Here is a 20416-nt window from a genome sequence, read left to right as displayed (position 1 = left end):
TTTGTATATGAACTAAACCGATGCGGTATATGATAGTCGCTCATAAAGCACAGATTCAAAACACATATTGGACCTCGTAAAAGGGGAAAGAGAAGACCTGACATTTATAGAGATGCGATCTCAATTTAATTTGACTTACAATAGCTTGCGGGGGTTACGGAAACGTACATGGCGCTCTTGCGACGTGAAAAGTCAAATAAATCAGCCGATTTGTCTGATTGCGGAATCACTATTGCGTTTTTGTGCATCTATGTACAGGTGCTGGTGTTTCTGTGACCACACACTGAAATTCACATTGAGTCTCCTGTTACTGTACGTGACCATGTTTGGTAAAGCTCCTCACACAGACTTCTGACCAAGCCCCTTAAGGCCGGTCGCAGCTCTCACGTGCGCACGCAGCCCAGATCGCCTCAATCTATTGAGGCTCCCCCTCCTGGAGAGTTCACGTTTTATTGTTTTCTTTTAAAAAAGAATCCAGTCGTGCCCAAATATTTGAGGTGGGAGTGGGAATCGTGACAAACGATAACCTAATAACCTATGCTGGATAACCTGCTCAGCACCGATTATATTGATAGTGGTGAACATAGAGTAAAACGACCAAGGCAGGATAAGACGCATTTACCGAGGAGTGAATAAAAGAGATAAGAAAGGCGCAATGAAATATAAGGGGAGAATGCGCCGCCTGCCAATCTTCTCCATGATGGGAAAGCAGCCAAATGTTATAAGGAGGCCAGCCATTGCTTCAAAATAAAATGTACCATAACAAGTAATGCATGCCTTGGTTTGTTTTTATTTTGAAATTCTTACCAGGAACATGATAGTGAAAATGGTCAACTTGATCATTTTTTCTCCCAGAGCATCTCCCAATGAAACAAGTCTTTTTTTTGTCTGATTAGCATTTTAGATGCATTGAGCCCCCCCCACCCCCGGATCTAATTGATGAACCAATTTCTAATTCTAATTCTAATTCAAAAGTAATGTACTGAGTAATACAAAGTTTATGTGTTTATGTGAAGACAACGATCATTAAGGAACAGCTGTAGTAAATACGTAAATCAAGTATAATATGTAATGTAAATGCAATACATGTATAATTGTTTGCAAAATTCATAGAAAATCACCAATGTTCTATCACTTGTAAGCTTTTTGCAGAACAGGCTTGCGGGCTACTCATGTGATCTTTGATGGGCTACCTGGTGCCCGTGGGCACGTCAGTGACCCCTGTATATTGCATAAATACAAACATATATACATTAATAAAGAAATTGTGCCAATGTCTGAGTTACTGAATGAGTCATATGAGTAACGTAAGAGAGAAACGTAAAGAGTGGGTGGATTCATGTGAAGTCCTGGTAAGCTTGAGGAACATTTTTTTGAAGTGTTAGTACCTGATATGGATGATTATACTGTGACTCATTGAAAAAAGAGGGGCAAAAAGCAACTCTTCACTTGGATTAAATAAAAAACTTTATAAGGTTAGAGTTCAAGGAGCAAAAGTTTTGTTGATTCACAAAGACATCAGCAGCAAATTGTTTTCATCTTCAAATTTATTGAAGAACACTTTCAAGTAAATCTCGATGTCTTCGTCACTACAATTACATGGTTATTGTTGAGAACAACCATTAGAAATCCACGTCATGGAGAAATTACCCTCAGAGAAGGATCCCAAAAATGCCTGTGTGGTCTAGGGTGGCTCAGACAAAAAAAAAAAAAAATCTGTAGCAACAAATGAAAGACTAAGGAATGACATTCTATCAAAAAGTGACGGGACAAAAAAAAAGACACGGCGGCAATTCATTAAAAGTGTTAAACTGATTTGTCTTCAGTATTTCCAGTTATAAGGTGATTTCGGAGATTCTTACAAATGTCCTGATTGTGACCTTGTAATTCAAGTCATTTGTTATCAACTCGTAAAGACAAAAAAAAAAACTGTCCACAAATCACGCACATAACCTCAAGATAATTTAAGTACCGAATATCGATGCTGATTTTCCAAAGCGTACCTCACGCAAATGAGTTTCAAATGAGCATGTCCGAACTTGAAATCGTCACAAATTAAGATTGCACAGTAATCACTTAATTTCCAATCTACTGTACATATATTAAATATAGTCCTTAAAATATCTCCTACATTGTTTAATGTTGGCCTCTTCAAAAGAAATAAAGGCAAAGTGGTTTTCAAACCTGATAAAAAAGTACAATATCATAAGCAGCCTTCTGGAAACAGCTCATTTTTGACTAGTCCCAAAATGTGCAAAAAAAAAAGACATTTTCAGCTGTTTTATATTAAAACAAAAACACAGAAGACATAAGAGGAAAAAAAAAAAGACGATTCCAACAGTCCAGTCCGTTAACGAGCAAACCCGGTTTGATATTGACTTTGTGCAGCAGCCAAAATCCCGGCGTGCCACAAGTGTCCTACCGACCTCGGGAAAATGTCCACTTTGGTGGCCCTCGATGGAACGCTACCACTTGTATTCACAGCTTTGAGGGGGGCCAAACGTCTGTAAACGTCAGCCTACCGTTTCATCAGTTTCAAGATCTCACGTCCCAAAAAATAAATACATCTTGATTCCATTCGTCATCATGCTGGATACTGTTAATGCCGCTCATTAAACCCATGACAACATTCATGAAGACGTGGCCCCGTCTGTAGTCGGGAGGCCGAAAAACAAAAACAATCACATGATAGCCTCCCTGATCATCTTTGGATTATATTAATACTTGGCCGGATTAATCGTTGTGCAGGCATATTATAAAAATATACATCGAGTATACGCGTGGATACGGAGGAGTACATAAATGACAATCATATCAGAGGATATTCGCATTAGAAAGCTCATGCTTATCAAAACGTGAGTCCATGTTTTCCGTAAAAGGCACCAGATGTGTCAGCCTCTCCTCTGCGGTGACAAGACAGAAATCCAGGAGGTCAAGAGTTATTGCTCCACGGGGAGTGTGCTTTTTCTCTCTCTCTCTCTCTCTCTCTCTCTCTCTTTTTTTTTAGTGATACAGCAAAATGTCCGACATTCTCCCACTGTCCGTCCGCTGAGAAATACAAAGACCTACGTAAAAAAAGGAAACATGCAAAGGACCTCCGAGCCTCCCGTTATCACTTTTATACGTTAGCCACGCAGAGTAATTGCGAGACATGCGGGGCGAGCGGGATGGAATTATACAAGTACATGCATCGGTTATGTTTAGAGCAAAAAGGTGCGATTTATGTATAGATGCCGTTCATCTAGACGGACTTTTCCTCCGAGGCGTCACAGGTATCAAGCGATAGCCTCATTTCCGCCTTTGCAGCATGCGTTTCCTGTGAAATAGGTCACGGAATATACAAAAATGCTCAATCCCACTATTACGGTGGAATGAATTGAAAGGGGAGGAAAAATATGAATTATTCAAAGGAAATTCAAAGGCGCCGTCTCGAATTTCTGCGCTGTGTAGTATTGCCTTTGTTTGACTTTGTTTATTTAATAGGAAAAATTCGGAGCTCCCGTTTCAAAGACGGTGCCTTATTTAGCAAATTAATATTGTACAGTGAGGATTTAAGCGTTGACGCGTACCGTTAGGTGGGAACGAGGCTGATGCTACCATGCTTTATAGAAATGCAGAAATGAAAATACCAACATGCTGAATGCCGCATCGTCTTTGACAGCATTCCAAAAAGACTGGTTTGATTTTAGATACATCAAAAAATGAATTTGATCATCACAAACCCTTGCTTTAAAAATGCATCATATTGCTTGATGATATTAGGGGGAAATATGAAAAGAAAGAAAAAAAAAAAGCACCACGCTGGTGTCAAAGTAGGGCAGTGGTTCTCAAATGGGGGGACGGGTACCCCAGGGGGGAGGTACTCAAGAATTTAAACACAACAAACAAACGTGCAAATATCTTTTAAAAAATAATTACTGACGTAATTAAATGTTTCAGGAAGGTCATAAAATAAATTTTACATTTTTCACTGATCACTGATGACTGATCACCCCCCTAATACTAGAATGGTTTGACCCAATTTCTCATGGGAAACCTCTCGTTACCTGTCAAGTTAATTATTTATTTTTGTGAACAAAAGAGGACATTTTAAGTTAATTTTTTTTTCTATGGACATATGTTTATTTCGAATTATTTTATTTTGCAAACAGGTCTGACACTTTATGTTCTTTATTTTTTGTGATTATTAAGTAAATCACTTTTTGTGAAGATATATACTGTAATCCCAAAAAGGACATTTTTCCGTGGACAAATATTTATTTATGATTTATTTTTGAGAGCAGGGCTGTCACTTTATATTGATTATTTTTTGGTGGAAAAATCTTTAATAATTACGTCATTTGTTTTTGATAACAGATTTCTTCCATGATCCAAAAGATGACACTTTAGGACCAATACAAATGAAGTTTGAAAGGTTGTAAAGTTGAATAAATCAGACACTGATGGCATGTTTTCATTTTTTTTGTGTACCCAAAAATGCTTTGCACTGGTTAAGGGGTACTTGGCTGAAAAATTATTTCCCAAAGGGGTGCGTCACTGAAAAAAGGTTGAGAACCACTGAAATAGGGCATCCAATACAAAAGTTGGAGTAGAAGAAAGAAAAAGACTGTTCACCCACACTCATCGACTTGGCCACCACGTTGATTAGATTCTCAGAGTTACTCAGAAACCTGGAAGAATAAAAAGCTTCCAGGGTGCACCGGTAGCTTCTGCACATTTTTTTTTTTTATACCAGATTTGCATTGGCTGGGACAACCTTTACAAGAAGATGGTTGGCTCGAGAAAGTGGTGAAGAATAGCTCTGAGGCCTTCTCAACTGGTGATGTCATCGAAGATATCATTTCAAAGACTACATTCGCGGTAGGGAGGGGGAAAGTGAAGCTTGGTGATGTCGTAAAGCGGGTGGGGGCGAGGGGGGGGGGGCGGTGACACACAAATAAAAGGAAATAAAAATTCAGGCTGGACAGTGAAGCCCAATCCAGTGAGGCAAATGATGTGCTGCATCTAAATGCGATTTTGTTGGGACTGGTGAAGGCTTGAGGCTATACAAAAATAGAGCACAAAGAGGCCTCCAAAAGGACAGTTGGATGAGGAGGCAAATAAAAAGCTACAAATGTCTGCCATGATGTGTCTCATGTATGATTTTAGTGTTTTTTTTAGTGTGAGGGGGTTCCAATCGATGCGGCCTATGAGGGCTGGTGACAAAGAGGGCTTAGCAGGAAAGACACTAGTGTGTTTAACCCCAGGGGGAAATTTTGACCCAACTCGGGCTTTTTGATATTTGATGGGCGATATCAAAAGTAAAGCATACAAAAAAGAACGTTAGGAGGCTAAAATATTGCATAGATTGTCAAACCATGACGATTTTCAATATGCCATGTTGCAGTCCCTTCTAAATGCTTGCAAATGGGAGGTCAAGAGGTACACCCTGTAGGTGTCAAATTTGGCCCATGTCGGGCTCATTTACTGCCATTCAAGATTGGAAATATTGTCAATTTTGGACATACTGAAACCTTGATGTTTTATCATGCATTTCCCCCCATTTTTGCAATAATACTTTCAATGGCAACTTGAGAACGGGGCGCAAGAGAAATTATTGTGTCGATTTCCCAAAACCACTGGGTGGTGCTAGCGACCAACTTATGAAATTTGCCAGCCTTTCAATGACTTCAATGATTGGCTTAGCCTGGACGCCCATCATGCAAAAGTCAAAATACTCTAATTATAACATAGTAAATATTCTTATTTCAAATTCAGAAACATATAAATATACAGCATAGTTACTTTTGCTATTATCACATATTTACCCCATATATACCCCAAAATTTATTTTTGTATGGATAGGGCTGATACCACTGAACATTTTGAGGGGTTGAAAGTAAATATATATTTATATTTGACAATGTTATGACTTTTTCAAAGTCAGCCCAAGTCGGGTAATAATAAGGCCAGGCTAGCGTAACCCCGGGGTTAGCATAAGAGCCCCGCCCATTCACAAACTTAACATGGGCCTCGAGTGCTACACTCCAGCTATTTACAAGGAGCGTACAAGGGCCGGCAAAGTGGGAGGTTTCCGAACCGTTAAACCGTAGTCTTATTCAAGCATGACTAGCCTATTGCTTTCCAGTCGTTCGCAGGCACTTCAGAGGATTGGGCTTTGGCTGATGCGAGAGGAGACTTTAACGGCGGGGATGTAATGTGAATGAAAGCACGGGAAAAGGGGAGGGGGGACGAGACGCGGGTTAAAAATGTGCTCGAGGGCATCGTCTCACCGTCGGCAACATAGAGCAGCGAGATGCTAATACGCCAGTGAAAACCGCGGAGGCTGGTGCTTGGTCGGGTCCCCACGTCTGATCTCCGGGTTCAAACCTGAGGACTTCCAGCCCCTTCTACTGGCCATCTTGAGGAAGATTGAGGGCTGAGGTTCAGGTTTTGAGGGTGTACACGGTCCTAAATCTGCAGCCACTTCCCCTTTTAGTCTGTGTGGTTGTTGGCATGCTTTTTCTTGTCCGAGCAAGTAAACGCCTCCAATTTTTCTTTCTCTTTCTGTGCTTTCGATCTGGCCAGTACCTTGTAGCAACCGCGAGTGATCTTAAACATCCAGATAGTGTTCAGGATATCCAGGGCCACACAGGAGGTGATCCAGGCTACCTGGGCACCCAGGCCCAGGCGCTCAAAGTCTTCGGTGCCGAACGTGGCAAAAACGCTTGCCCAATAGGATGGCATGACTGCTATCCGTACCAGGAAGAAGACCACCGCCATAGCAACGCCGTTCACCACCACCATCCTGTTTGAGCGTGGGTATTTTAACGCTTCAAAGAACCACCTAAAAAGACGAGCACAAGCGGAACTCATATATGAACCTGAAGATATACAATTATTGAATATGCCCCCTGTTTTATCTTCCTGAAAAAAAGCTGTCAAAGGATTATATATATGAAATCATGAGTTACCTGAAATTGTTTAATATGACTCACTATAGTGCATCAAAGATGAACCTAATCCAAGGAGATGCTGCCAGGCATTTGTTGGGCATAAAATATACCTATCCATTTTTTAAAAATTTGGAACCATCGATATTGCAGAAAAGACTTATGGAGTTGGTCATGAAATACATGCAAAACAATCAAAGAAGATATTTTTGATGAATTATGGAACAGATTCCATACTCCCACTTCCGTATTTCCCAAAAGTGTCTGTATTAGTGCCTGGAATCTAGACCACAATTCATAACAACAAAAGAACATGGTTTACTTTTCATAACTTGTGCTGTAAAATTGAATGCATAACCATGACACTAGTCATGTGACGGCAGTTATGTTTTTGTCCACTTGGGGACACTATTCTCACGTTGTGCATTGAGGTTTATTTTTATTTTTTACGTTGAACGAGCACAGAGATAGGGAGGTGTGTAAGATAAAGAATGAGAACATACAACTGACTGACTGGGAAATAGTTTTAGCATTGGCCACAGTGAGTGCAGAGTGATGTCAGTTGGAAGATTGCTTCAGAATATGCTTGTGTTTACTGCATTCATGTGAGTAATCTTGTATTAAATACAGTACAGTTGCCAAATTAGAGGAGCTTAAAAGCTCGGTAAAAAAATAAAATAAAAATAATACTTGACCCTCAGCCACCCCTTCCAACTCACCTTTGATTGACAAAGGGCGTGGATAATTCTGAAATGAGACGAAAATTGGCAAAGTAGGGCAGCACGCCACGTGTCTGAAATGACCCAAAGAATCAAATCATTACAAATACAAAAACAGCATCTAATTCATCGGAAGACGCAAAAGAAATTGAGTGTAATTAGTTCAATTCATTGATCGTTGAATCAAAAGCAGACGTCTTACTAGCACATATCCGTATGCATAGAGCGCCGCCAAGTGGTGGCAGACAAAAAATCTGTCCCCCATCGTGCTCCAATTACATGCAAGCAGCAACAAATCTAGAAAAAAAAGGGAGATATGAGTAAAACTCACGTGGCGTCGTTGTTTTATGCACACACACACAAACTAAACTAAATAAGAAGTTTTCTACGTATCTGCATCATTAATATGGATTGAAACTTAACAAGAAAATATTATTAAGAGTTCATAACAACTCACCATACAGTAGGTAGCCACAAGTTATGGCTACATTTAATTTGACCATACTGGGGTCCCCCCTGTAAAATGGCAAAGAAAGTGGATTCAACCCTTGTGCACACACTTTGCAAACTATACACATTGCACACAATTTTCTTTCCTTCAACCACTTCTATCCATACATATGTACTTTACATATATCTTTACATATATTAACACCCCCCAAAATTTGAAGAATGGGATGATCTGTCTTTGTAGTCTGTGACGTGATGATGACACTATAAACATAGCTATTAACTGGTCTCTACCGCCACCTACTGTCTTGAGGTGAAACACAAGTCAACAAAGAATTTTCTGTTTGCAGAAGTAGTTTGACCGCCGCTCAACAGAGCGCTGCAAAAATTGCAGGAAAATCAATGTCATACATCCTATTAAAAAGCATCCCAAAAATTGTAAATATAATGATTTAATACGGTGCAAAATTTGGACAATGGATTTTTACGGGCACAAAATCTCACACGTCCAACTGCAATCACATAGAAGTGTCAGAATCGTTGCATTTTGAAATTTTACATGTTTTCATCATTTTTAAATCTTTTTTTTTTAACCATTGATTCTTCTCCATCCTTTGTAGCATAATGCCACAAGGGGTTAAACAAAAAGGTGTCACACTGATAAGTAATCTACTTCTGCAGAGAGAGAACACTTCACACTAATCACGAATCCCATTCAAATTATTCACCAGCGATTGCCTGCTCTTGATGAGCTTTGACAGCTTCCAAGATAGAAGACCACAATTAGATATGCTTTAAAAGAGCTCCATGTTATTAAAGTTTCAATTAAGGGAAGATGATGGAAATGCAATCTTCTATGCAAGTATCTGTATCATTGACACCCATGACCCGATGACTTCTAGGTGTCCTTGAAAACAGCGTCGGTCCAAAAAAACAATGAGGCTCACAAAGACATCTGATCCCGCTAGCGGCCACAGTCAGGTGTCGTATAGCAAATGAGCGCTTTAATGTTTGTAACAGAGCCCTTATTTGCATACACTTTAATGACACGAGCTAACGTAATGGACACCAGCTCATGTTCTCCCGTATATGACTTCAGATTACTGTCAAATTTGAGTGTACACATTTGACGCGATTCAAATTTTTTACACCGTATTTCTCAGGGGACAAGTCGAGTTTTTTACCCTCGTTTTCGACCCCCAGCAGGTGGGGGAAGAAACAGCGAAGGGCAACGTTCCACGCTTTGATCTCACAACAGTCGTCACTTGGGTAAAGAAAGCTTGGGAGAATATCCCAAGTAAGATGATCAGCAAATCCTCTCCGAAAACCTCCATTTCAAACTGATTGGACTGATCCGAAGAGGATCCGAGGAGGAAGAAGAGGACGTTCGTGAGTAAAATGGGAGGAGCTATTTGGCGTCAGTTACTGATAATGACTTTTTTCAAGTTAATATTCAGCTGTGCCAAAAAAATAAATAAAAATATTGATACTTCTTAATGTACTCTTAAGTATCTGGGATTTGATGTCCGGAATCTTAAAAAAACGTGAAAATGCGTCCGTGGCATTGAATGAGTTCGTTCATCGATGCAAAGCATTTTTGCGTTTAAAAAAAAAAAAAACCCAAAGACTTAAAATTCAGCCAAATTAAAGTATAAAAAAATCGGCGACTTATAAACGAGGTGGACTTGTACTCGGAAAAATACGGTAATAGGAATTAAGTCTGTAGTTTTAACGAAAACATAGGCTTACTACTGTATTTGAACGTTGGTCATGATGGTAGGTACTTGGGGACCTGTTCTAAGCCATCCATCCATTTTCTGTTGTAGTCATTATGTGTAAAGTCACATCAGGAACAAAAGATGGACTACACCCAGGATCAGTCACCATAAATTGCCGGGCAATTGTACACGGAGCTTCCCACAGCGGTTGCACTTAAGTCAGCTCAGTGAACCACGCCACTATAAAAGCTCAAGCGTAACCACTAAATTTTTTTAAAGTATGGGGAAGTATATTCCTACCAGGCCAAACCATTACATTTTCATCACGGTGGTGATTGTTAAACTCACTTTTTCGGGGGGAACGCAAAAGATTCAAAGAGTTCAAAACACGCAAAGGCGTTAACTCATTCAGTGCCATGGGCGAGAATTGTCGTCATGTATATTACAAAGGTTGTGTGCCAGTGACAAGAATTCTTATACGCAAATTGTTATTTTGCCACCAAATAACACTTTCTCGCTGTTTTTGTTCATCTTTCATCCAAGGGAAGAACTGTTGCGATGTTTTAGATGCTACAAAAACAAAATAAATTCACAGAAAAAATAAAAAATCATTTTCTCCTTTTGTCCAAAATAGCTTGGCGTCACTCAGATGACCTATTTTCAAGCAGCGATGATTAAAGAACCGAATAAGATAGAATCTTACTTTTTTTTTGTATGTAAAGAAGGGAATCCAACCTTTCATTTGTTACCAGCAACATCTACAATCATCTCATACAATATTGTGTCGGTCTTGAAATATGCGCAAAATGCTTGAAATGGGCTAGCAGTTGCTTTTTCAGATGACGCTTGGCACTGAAAGAGTTCATGTCAATGCTGCTAGATAGTTGTCGGCTTTATGAGTATCTGCAATTCTATTTATTGTCTTTTTTTTTCTTTTCTTTTTGCTCTGTTTAAGCTAGCTCGATTGTGGCCGATCCAGCAGTAGAAGGTAGTACAATGCCGCTTTTGTGCAATGAAGACCCAACGCAAATCAGATTGCCCGGAGGATTATTGCTTTCGCCACTGAGGTGCTGCAAGGATATTTGTGTTTACATGTGGTCTGGAAGGGGGTGAACATAAATTCAATCAAGGAAGTCACAGACCAATGTGCAAAGCTCAAGTTACAAAACCTGATTCAAATAGTTGTAAAACAATAGCCTTTTCTTCAACTCGTGAAGGGAATTAAAATCCAGTATTCCAGTCCGCGGGACGAGAGCAGATGCAGCTCGGTTTCCCTTTTGTCCCTTCTCCTCCTTAAGAGAGCCCCAAGCCCCATTGCACCCATTTTTTTCTCCCTCTTTCACTCTATGAGCACCACAGAGCGGGGCCAAGGGAGAGACAATAAGAGCGAAGGAGGCGCTCTGCATTGATTTGACAGAAATGTCGGCTGTTGCAACGGACATGGGAGAGAGATAGGGCGGGCGGTTGGGGACACGTGGGGAGAGGGTGCAGAAGATTAGGGTGTGATGCCGTTCGCCATGAAAAGAAGCCTTGTTGGTAGTACTGGCGTGTGTGTGCTGGGAACAGTCGAAGGGGACCAGAGAAATCAGGATAGGGATAAGGAAGTGGGAAAAATAACTGATCTAAGAAATATATAAAAACAGAGATCACTCATTACTTTGCGTCTCACCTATCACGCCCTCAGTGCATCGCGGATTTAAAAAAAAAAGTTATATTGCGGAGAGATACGCTGTTAAAGTTTCGTGTATGCCAGATAAGATGAGTAACTATAAACGCGCTTGCCACGAGCACTCCTCGAACGTCAAACTACTGCAGTACACATATTTACTTAAATCTTAAATTATTAACCCATATACACTAACTGTACTGTTATCCCTTCCCATCCCTTCGGCTGTGGTCTCACAGAGTGCTGCGGTTATATTAGCGCTGCCTGGAAGTCGAATTGGAGTGAAGCCTGTAGCTGACCAAACATGATAAATATCAGACTTTACACTTGAAATTCCAATTTATTCCAAAAAAAAATCTGGCGATGAACAGGTGTATTTGAGGGAATTGATCATAAGGCGCAGCACTGCACATTAAGGGAAACGTCAAGTGCAGAAAGTGAGTCAAACTTTATTCACCTTCAATTCAACATACGTGTCTTATAATTGACAATGCGCCTTATAAGACACACTGTTGATTTTTCAGAGATTAGGAGAGTTTAAGTGTCTTGGACTGCAGTCTTAAAAATACGGTATTTACAGAATCTGAATATCTTTATAACACTTGGGTTTCTCTTACCAAACAGGATTGGTGTTGACCGCATCATCGAAGCATAGGATGTACAGACAAAACAATCCCACAATCAGAGCGTGAACTGTTGACACCAATCTGGGACACAACACAGGCATCGCATTGGTTAAAATTGAACTCATTTCGAATTTTCAGACCGTCATCTGTTTCAATTATTCAAACATGGATTGAGTAAGGATTGGAATAGTGTATAACCTCGAAACGGATCATGAAACACAGGGAGCAAAACTATTTTTACATTTCAAAGTTCAATTTGATGCACTCGCATGTAGTAAAGTCAAAACTTGAAAGCTATGTATAACATCAGAAGTGGACGCACGCTTCCTACGTGTGTGAGGGGGGAGTTTACAAAATAAGAGACCAAGAACAGAAACGGTTTAGAAACTCGGAGGTTGTTCATATCTGTCATTCTGTTATTAGATGCACTCTAACGACGATCGCAGTACAAAAAGCGTTCCAGCGGCATCCATGTTACGTTGTCGATGTTCAATAAATGACTCTGAATGCAAGCAGTGAATTTTGCTCATTGAGAGGCTGTCTTTTGTCCATAAAAGGATCTGGCATAAAATACACACTGATAAGTGTTTTCAACAAAAAGAAATACATGTAATAAAGTGTCTCCAACAGTGGTAATGTAAAATGGCCTCTGGTGGCTGAACACTTTTCTTATGCTATTCCCATTCCCTTTTGGTGAATCAGCGCTACATTTTGCATGCTACAAAGACCACTTTTGGCAAAATGTTTGTTGGTGGTCACTCAAAATAATGTAAATATCATCCATCAAAACCCAAAATGTTATTTTTGCACCTAGTATATAAACGAGGGAAAGAACTAAATTAGCTGATCTAACGATTACTTGTGTGAAACGGTCAATTATTTTCCGTCGTTACGCTCATTAGACATGCACGTCTTTCTCGGAACACGGTGCCTCCCTCCTTGCTCTCAAGTCTTGGTTACATAACAAACAAGTTGAAAGCTGTCTGGTTATGCAATGGTTGGCCACTATGCAGTCATCCACCAGTAGTGAGTGCCCTTTAACTTGTTGTGGGCTATTAGTAAAGAGAACCCTGCTTTTAAATATTAACCGTGAGTATTGGTAGGGATCAAATAACTTGCGTTCAATAAGAAGCGTTACGCAACGGCAAACGACAGGTCTGCCCTCTGAACTTCACCCCAATGTTTGTTGCTGCGGCATTCTGGTCACTGCTGCGATTGTACGGACTCCCAGCAGAGCGCTTGCTTCATTAAAAACAGCCTTATTTGCTTTCAGGGGCCAACACAAATACAAAAAGGGATGAAAATCCATACAAGTATTTTCATTCCTATGCTTGAAAATCCCATATAACGAGGGTCACTTATTTCTTGAGTATTTTCAGCTTTTGGGCTAATGCAAACTAAACACGATGACTGGAAAGCTTCCATCCAGGATAAGGAGATTTCAAAAACCTCACGTTTTTACCACAAATGTTTTTTTTTCGGTTGTCTCCCGTGCTGATGTTCCTTTTTATTTGCTTCCATCCTGCGCGGAAACGTTTAGCAACATTTTACACGTGAAAAGATGAGATAAACGCCGCAGCCGAGTTATTTGGCTTCAGCGACTCACCTCGAGTTCCACTCTGTGTGCTTGGTGGGGGGCAGTAATCGATAACTTGGTGAGATGGCTGAAGAGAGTAAGGGGCTGGCCACGGAGAAGAGTAGCTGGAAACCCACGAAGCTACCAGCTACCACAGTCAGCTCTCTCATCTCCATCCCTCACCTGAATACCAAATGGGAGGGGGGGGGGGCAAGACTTAGAGGCTGTCCTACACAAAATATTTCAGTACTCAAGAATCACATTAATGGGGCGCATGGATCCAAAGATGAGCACCCATAACATAGGTGACCTGAGCACTGAAGACCATGGTGCTTTCTATAGAAAAAGACCAATACAGAAGATCAAATGGCAGAACCCCAATGGCAGAAACAGGAAAATGGTTTTAGGGACCGTAAATATGGTATGTTCACTGGCATCTAAAATTAGACGACACTACAAGTTGTTTCAAACACTAAAAAATGATTGGCGCAAAGGAATTCGGAAGACTTAAAAGGACCTGAATCCTATTTGAAACTTTTCACAGTTGCAAATAAATTTAAAATAAATATATGCATTGATGCATATAGATGTTTTGATGCATATAATGTTTTATATATATATATATATATATATATATATAAATATATATATATATATATATATTGATGCATATAATGTTTATGATAACCACAAATGCAGACTGGTTGTCCAGCCATGTGCACACATTTTCACTTCACCATGTTCTGCAGTAAAATTGTTTCATGTTCTCTAACCGGTGCACACAGGGTCCATACATTGCCGATCTTAATTGAATCAGCTGGAGACATTGTAACTTTTACATGATCCTCTCGTTTTGGTAATATTCATGTGTGTGAACAAGGACGGACTCGGACGGTGTTTCAGTCTGCTCGCTTCTTTTATTGAAAAAAACAAACAAAAAAAAAACGCCTATAATTCCATAAAAAGTGAGTCTTATATTTGGAGACTTACGATAGGGGAAAAAGAGAGACAAACTATCTCGGTCTTGCTCGCTCGCTCTGAGCGAAATGTTGCTGGCACTGCACAAAATGTCACGGCCAATCTAATGTACTCGTTCAATTTAACAGATTGAAAATAATCTGGCTCCGGTACGCCATTTTAACATTGCCAGGTACTTCTGTAAACATTAACGTTAAGCACACCCTCTATGTGAGACGCCACAGTGTCCTCAATGCACATGCGGGACTGTTTTGTTTACATACGTGTTTAATTCAAGGAAGACATTTTGGAGTTTAATTTTAATTTTGTAAGGTTTATTTTTTTTTTTTAATAGGAGGGGGAAAAAAAAATGATATTTTGTTTTAAGGCAAAATCACCCAGTCCTGCAGGTCACATTTATTTGAAAATGTGAACAACCTCCTTAAAATGATTAAAAAAAAAATAAAAAAATAAGTAAAATGGACTAGACAAAAAAAATCAAAATTGAGCAATAAGCTCTTATTTTTGCCAATTTTTTTTTTAATCAAAAAAACTTGGTGTGTTGACCTGTTATATTTGCATACCTGTTACATTACTGTACTTGTATTTAGCAATAGTCCTGCATTACACTGTATGAGAATATACTCACCCATTTCATGTAAACAGTATAAACTCATATCTGTAATGTAATCTGTTTTCAGACTTGTTAATATCCTAAACCCGCATGCAGGCACTGTTTTAAACTATTCTAACTGGCCTTCTTCCTCCAGATTAAATGCATAATGCAGGCTTCATCCAGCGATTGGAATTTTCATCTTGGAGTAAAAGTTTATAATTAACATGTTGCAAGTCTTCTACAGAAGACCCATCCTTTATCAGCGATGACAAAACACCTTGACCAATATGAGTATGGACTCTGATCTGATCAATTCTGATTAAAACGGTGTCTTTATGTAAGCCATTTAAACCACCCAGACAGCTGATGATTGGGGTACTTAAACGTCTCGTGTGTACTCACGGTTTCATCTAAAATATGAGACAAGGAAAAAAATCGCTGTATGACCCGTATTAATGTGAAATAAATTTGTGTTTTGTGGCTGCTTGTTAGCTGAAATCAACAAGAATTAAAAATGACATTAAATGACATTAAATTCATTACATTACTAAAGATGGACATTTGCTGATTTTAAAGAGTTGGTACAACAAAAACTGCAAATAGATTTGAAACACTACAAGTGCCCAGTACTGAAATTCATGCTAGGTTATTAGCATGGGCATTTCATGTGACGCATTTCTGATATGTCTGATCTTATGGAACACATGGAAGTGCTGAGTCCACTGCACCAAAATAACTCCGGAGGTGTCAACAAGGGGGCAAGGGCAACATCAAATTGAACAATAAGCAATGCATATTAATAAACATTGCAATGCTGTAAATTACCTTCATGGACTGATTGATACAATGTAAAGTATTATGACAAACGTTTATTTTGACACTGGCATTTTCCGTGTTTTAATGTCATGTATTGAACATGGTACTCAAATTACTCACTTATACTGATGTAAGATAAATTACCGTATAAACATACAATATATGCATGCCGTTTTTGTGGACTATGGAAACATCATACAAATGGCTTATATTAATTTGATATATTGAGTATTATTAGTAATAATATCATTCATAAAAACGATTCACAAACAAAAACACAGTAAGATATACTTGCTTAATCTGCAGTTTAGTCAATTTCCTTGCATGCATTGTGTAAGGATAGGCTGTGTGCTCTATGTATAGTTATTGAATAATAATTATTATTTCTATGCGGTCTGAATAATTTGCTGTGGTGACGTATGATCGGAAAGCCAGAAATCACAACAATATTACTGTGAAGTACAGGGTGTAAATAAAGACTTCCTTATCCCAAAGAAACAGCCTTATTTTTTACTCAACAGTTGAATGAAAAAACGTCGCATGAACGCACACAGAGCTTATCTCATCTCGACAACAACGTTTAACTCCCATAATCCTATAATGTCATTTTTCTTGCACGGAAAAACATCTTAGATTAGCCACCATGCAGCGCATGACACTTGAGGCACGTTGACTGCTATATTTAAACTAAAATGGCCTACGTCATGGATGCATACAGTAAAATAGCATACCAGGAAATGGAACAAAAGCACATGACAGAGCGATCCTTTTAAAGTGGGGGCAATTTCACTTAGGAGTGAAGGCAATTTAAAAGGTTTTTGGAGATATGAGCCACTGCTTTTTTTTTTTTTTTTTTCACCAGGATTGCATAAAACAGAGTTATAATCTAAGGGGGGAATTCTCAATTGATATGCTTTCTCAAAATTCATGATTCTCAAGTAGAGGATGGAAAATCAGAAGTGAAAGTGGTCATTTAAAAAAACACACAGTAGGTGAACTGTGATTGGTCATTACCCCAGCCTTGAGAAGCAGTGATGAACATTTTATTAGAACTGGTTGCCAGCCAATGGCAGGGCACTAAGTAAATATTAGTCCACAAAACATATTCAACATAAGAAGTCCTCCTTTGGTATTACAGTAGAGATCTGTTCACAAAAATAAATAATTTACTTAATTAGTCATAAATATGTGTTGACAAAAAATGAAAATAAAGTGTCAGACCTGTTCTTAAAAAGAAATACTTTCAACTATGTCATCTTTTGGAATCATAGTAGAACTCTGTTCCGAAAATAAATCATTAACTTGACAGGTAACGAGTGGTGGCACGTACAGGTTGGGTCGAACCATTCAAGTATGGGGTAGAATCTGGGTTTTAAGAATAGTGAAATTGGGTAACCTACTGAACGTAAAATGTTTTTTGAATTGATATTTTCCTGAAACATTTAATGAATTCAATAATTATTTTTGAACGACTCAATATCCCCTTGGAGTTCCTTCATAAAGGCCCCAGGGGTACCCACACCCCCATTTGAAAACCAATGCTGGTTAAGTGACATTATTTCCATTGAAAAATGCACAAAACAAACCTGCCGTCTATTGTGGGGGAGGACTTTGACGGATTAATGGCGTTTCCATTCATTTCAATGGGCAAATTTGATTTTAACCAATTAAACAGTCACTGAAAAGATTTTAAATCATCATTGGTGGTTCAATCGTAGTAGAAGATAAAGTGTAATGCGGGTTAGATTATAGTGAGTCCAGCACAAGACCTTCTCCATCGCGCTTGCCGAATGCACCATTCCCTGGGGGAAATGAGCATGTTACAAAAAAAAAAAAAGAGCAGAGGCAAGCCTCATGCTCGGAGGAGCCCCAAAGACCCCAGAGCCGTATTGTCTGGCATCGGTGCACACCGGGGCCACGACGATCGTATGCTGCATGCGTCTGAATAATTCATGGGCATTCTTTACCTGGCTTTCGCGCACAAACCCCCGTGGGAGGAAGCAACGCGGATGCTCCTCACTGCGGCTGACAGCCCGGATAGGAGATCCACTCCCACGTCCACATTTGACCTTGTTCCACATGGCCATCCCGCCGCTGTCAGCAAATCGCCACTCGTGACATATCGACTCGACGTAAATAATAGCGTTCGATGTTCTTTGCCTCGCCGGAAATCCAAGCTCGCAACATCGCATCAGCGTCTCGCTCTGCCGATCGGGAGTCGGGAATAATCGGGCGGCTACATCTTACCGATTTCTTTGTGCGGGCTTGAGTCGACAAACGAATGCTGATTCATGCTTGTCATTCGATTCGATAGATATCTCTAGTATTGCATTGCAGATTGGGAATCTCCGGTGGCGCACCTGTCATGTGCATAGAATTCTTCTTCGCAACTAATGTTTTCTTGGCAGGTGGTGCTACTGCATATTTAAGCAATGCGGTCTACGGACATAATCATGCAGGCGGCGGTTATGCGTCTGCACAACCAGAACCGAGAAGTGAGAGTGTGGAAATGAGACAGAAAGGCGTGGAATGACTTCCAAAGCAGTACGTCCGTTTTCAGCGGATAAAGTTGTTTTTGCATCTAATCTGTGTGTTGCTCCCGCTGTTGCTGCAGCCGCTGGCTAGCCAGGAGGGGAGCGCATTCGATCATTTATACGGTCAAATATCTCAAATTTGACGTTGAATCGGCCGCCGGAGCGTTAGCTGGCACGCATTGGATTTGGCGTGGTGGGAATGGGAGCTGCGTTACCTTTCATCCGTCGCATAGGTCCGTGTTGGTCGGATAGGCTCTGGCTTGGCCGCCGTCTTGTCCACTTTCTTACAACTTGACGACAGCTAGCAAGTCGGCTAAACTACAAGCTCGCCAGCTCGCTCGTGCGACCTAAAGAGAGGGGGTAAAAAAAAAAAAAAAAAAATACAAAAAAAAAAAAAAATCCTCCTGTGCCACGTAACCAAGTCAGAACACGGCATTACAAGTCGGCAGTCGAGCTTTTCCTCTTTGCACTTTGTCTTCGCTGCAATGCCTTTCAAATATTGAGTTCGGCGGCGTGAAAAGTTAAAACTCGCTTTATTTTGTTGACAGGCAGAAGCCACGTTTGACGTCATAAAGCACCCGCCTACTCCGTCGATCACACGCCCCCTGCAAAGGCAACGCCCTCCAGGAACAAAGGCCAAAGGAATCTTTAAATTAGCAGCAAGTGATACGTCCGAGAGCCACTGCTGCACCCGAGAAATAATTGCATTAATATTAGAATCATTTTCCAATTGGATACATATGCATGAATGAAAAGTAATACCAAATATCATGAATTGAATTCGCTCAGATCCCTTGTGGGGAAATTCAATTTAACTCTGCCATCAATTTTTTTTTTTGCACAAATCACACATTATGTGCGGAGAAAGATTTTTTCATTGTCCCGGGGTCGATGCCTTGCCCAAGAGCACTTGGGCAGTAGCCGGGAAGCAAACCAGCATCTCTCCAACAACTCGTCGCTATTTTCATTTGTGCATCGTGTGTCCCAATTCCGTAGATTAGTAAAATTGCACAAAATACATCTTTAAAAGTCATTCAAATTGGTCCAAAAACCAACACTGCACACATGATTGACATACTCTGGCCTTAATCATAAATCACACTTCTGTCTGATTGCTTTCCAATGCATCAGCGAGTGAGGGACAACGTGCAAATAGTCAAATTGATTAAATCATCATTGACTGAAAGTGGAGAGCGGATTTTAAAAACAAACGATACCGTTATACGGAAAAATATTCCTGGAACAATATGTTTGTTTTGGGTTTTTTTTAGTCATGCAAACCAGATAAACACTGGGGAAATATAAACATTATGATCATATCGGAAAACACGCAAAGGTGTCTCATAACAAACGGAAAATGTATTAGCATAGTGTCACCAAAACATATTTGTCTTGTTTTGCAGGTTGCTAGTCAGCCACTCGGTCTAGCATATTATTATTAGCTATTATAAGCACAGCGCTGCCATAAACTTTGGATTCACAAAGATTAAAATGTTTAGTTGTAATAAATCACAGTGCGTTCTTTGGGTTTATGCAATAAAGTGTTCAGTGAGTATTCAATTTCTTCTCTATGATTTCCAGTTTTTAAATACGCTAAGTAAGTTGTAGCGACAGTTTAAGACTTGCATATCTGGTTTTACTGCTTTACAAACTGCGGAATTCACAGTCCGGTGATGACCGGCCGAGGTCTTTCACGGTTTCTGTATTTTGTCAATCTCAGGTTGCACTGATTATTAAATCTGAAATTATAATGTGGCAGGTGTTTGGATCCAGACCAGTAAGTTGTGTTCAAGTGTAATTAACAAT

General features: G+C 39.8%; 1 protein-coding gene across 2 annotated transcripts; it reads right to left on the bottom strand.

Annotated features, from left to right (window-relative positions):
* Positions 1-1529: 1529 nt before the first annotated feature.
* Positions 1530-18998, bottom strand: tlcd4b (TLC domain containing 4b). 2 transcript variants are annotated; one of them, XM_088437803.1, is made up of 7 exons: positions 18826-18998; positions 13718-13870; positions 12103-12192; positions 8109-8167; positions 7854-7948; positions 7652-7725; positions 1530-6826 (listed from the first exon to the last, which is right to left on the bottom strand). In XM_088437803.1, exons 2-7 carry the CDS (start codon positions 13861-13863, stop codon positions 6475-6477), a joined length of 816 nt encoding a protein of 271 aa, XP_088293929.1. In that variant the 5' UTR covers positions 13864-13870; positions 18826-18998; the 3' UTR covers positions 1530-6474. The 2 variants fall into 2 exon arrangements, with proteins under 2 accessions (XP_088293929.1, XP_088293930.1); XM_088437804.1 differs by lacking the exon at positions 18826-18998 and adding an exon at positions 18044-18156.
* Between the last annotated feature and the right edge of the window lie 1418 nt (positions 18999-20416).

This window comes from Hippichthys cyanospilos, chromosome 16 (genome assembly GCF_059441005.1).
Source record: "Hippichthys cyanospilos isolate Australia breed blue-spotted pipefish chromosome 16, RoL_Hcya_1.0, whole genome shotgun sequence".
In the NCBI taxonomy this organism is placed as follows: domain Eukaryota; kingdom Metazoa; phylum Chordata; class Actinopteri; order Syngnathiformes; family Syngnathidae; genus Hippichthys; species Hippichthys cyanospilos.
This window is presented reverse-complemented; position numbering and strand designations above follow the sequence as displayed.

Coding starts and splice junctions, on each gene's coding strand:
- tlcd4b (XM_088437803.1), bottom strand. CDS start 13,863: ATGGAGATGAGAGAGCTGACTGTGGTAGCTGGTAGCTTCGTGGGTTTC. Junction 8,168..12,102: donor GTCAACACCAATCCTGTTTG/GTAAGAGAAACC, acceptor GCCATTTTACAG/GGGGGACCCCAGTATGGTCA. Junction 7,726..7,853: donor ATGCATACGGATATGTGCTA/GTAAGACGTCTG, acceptor GGGTCATTTCAG/ACACGTGGCGTGCTGCCCTA.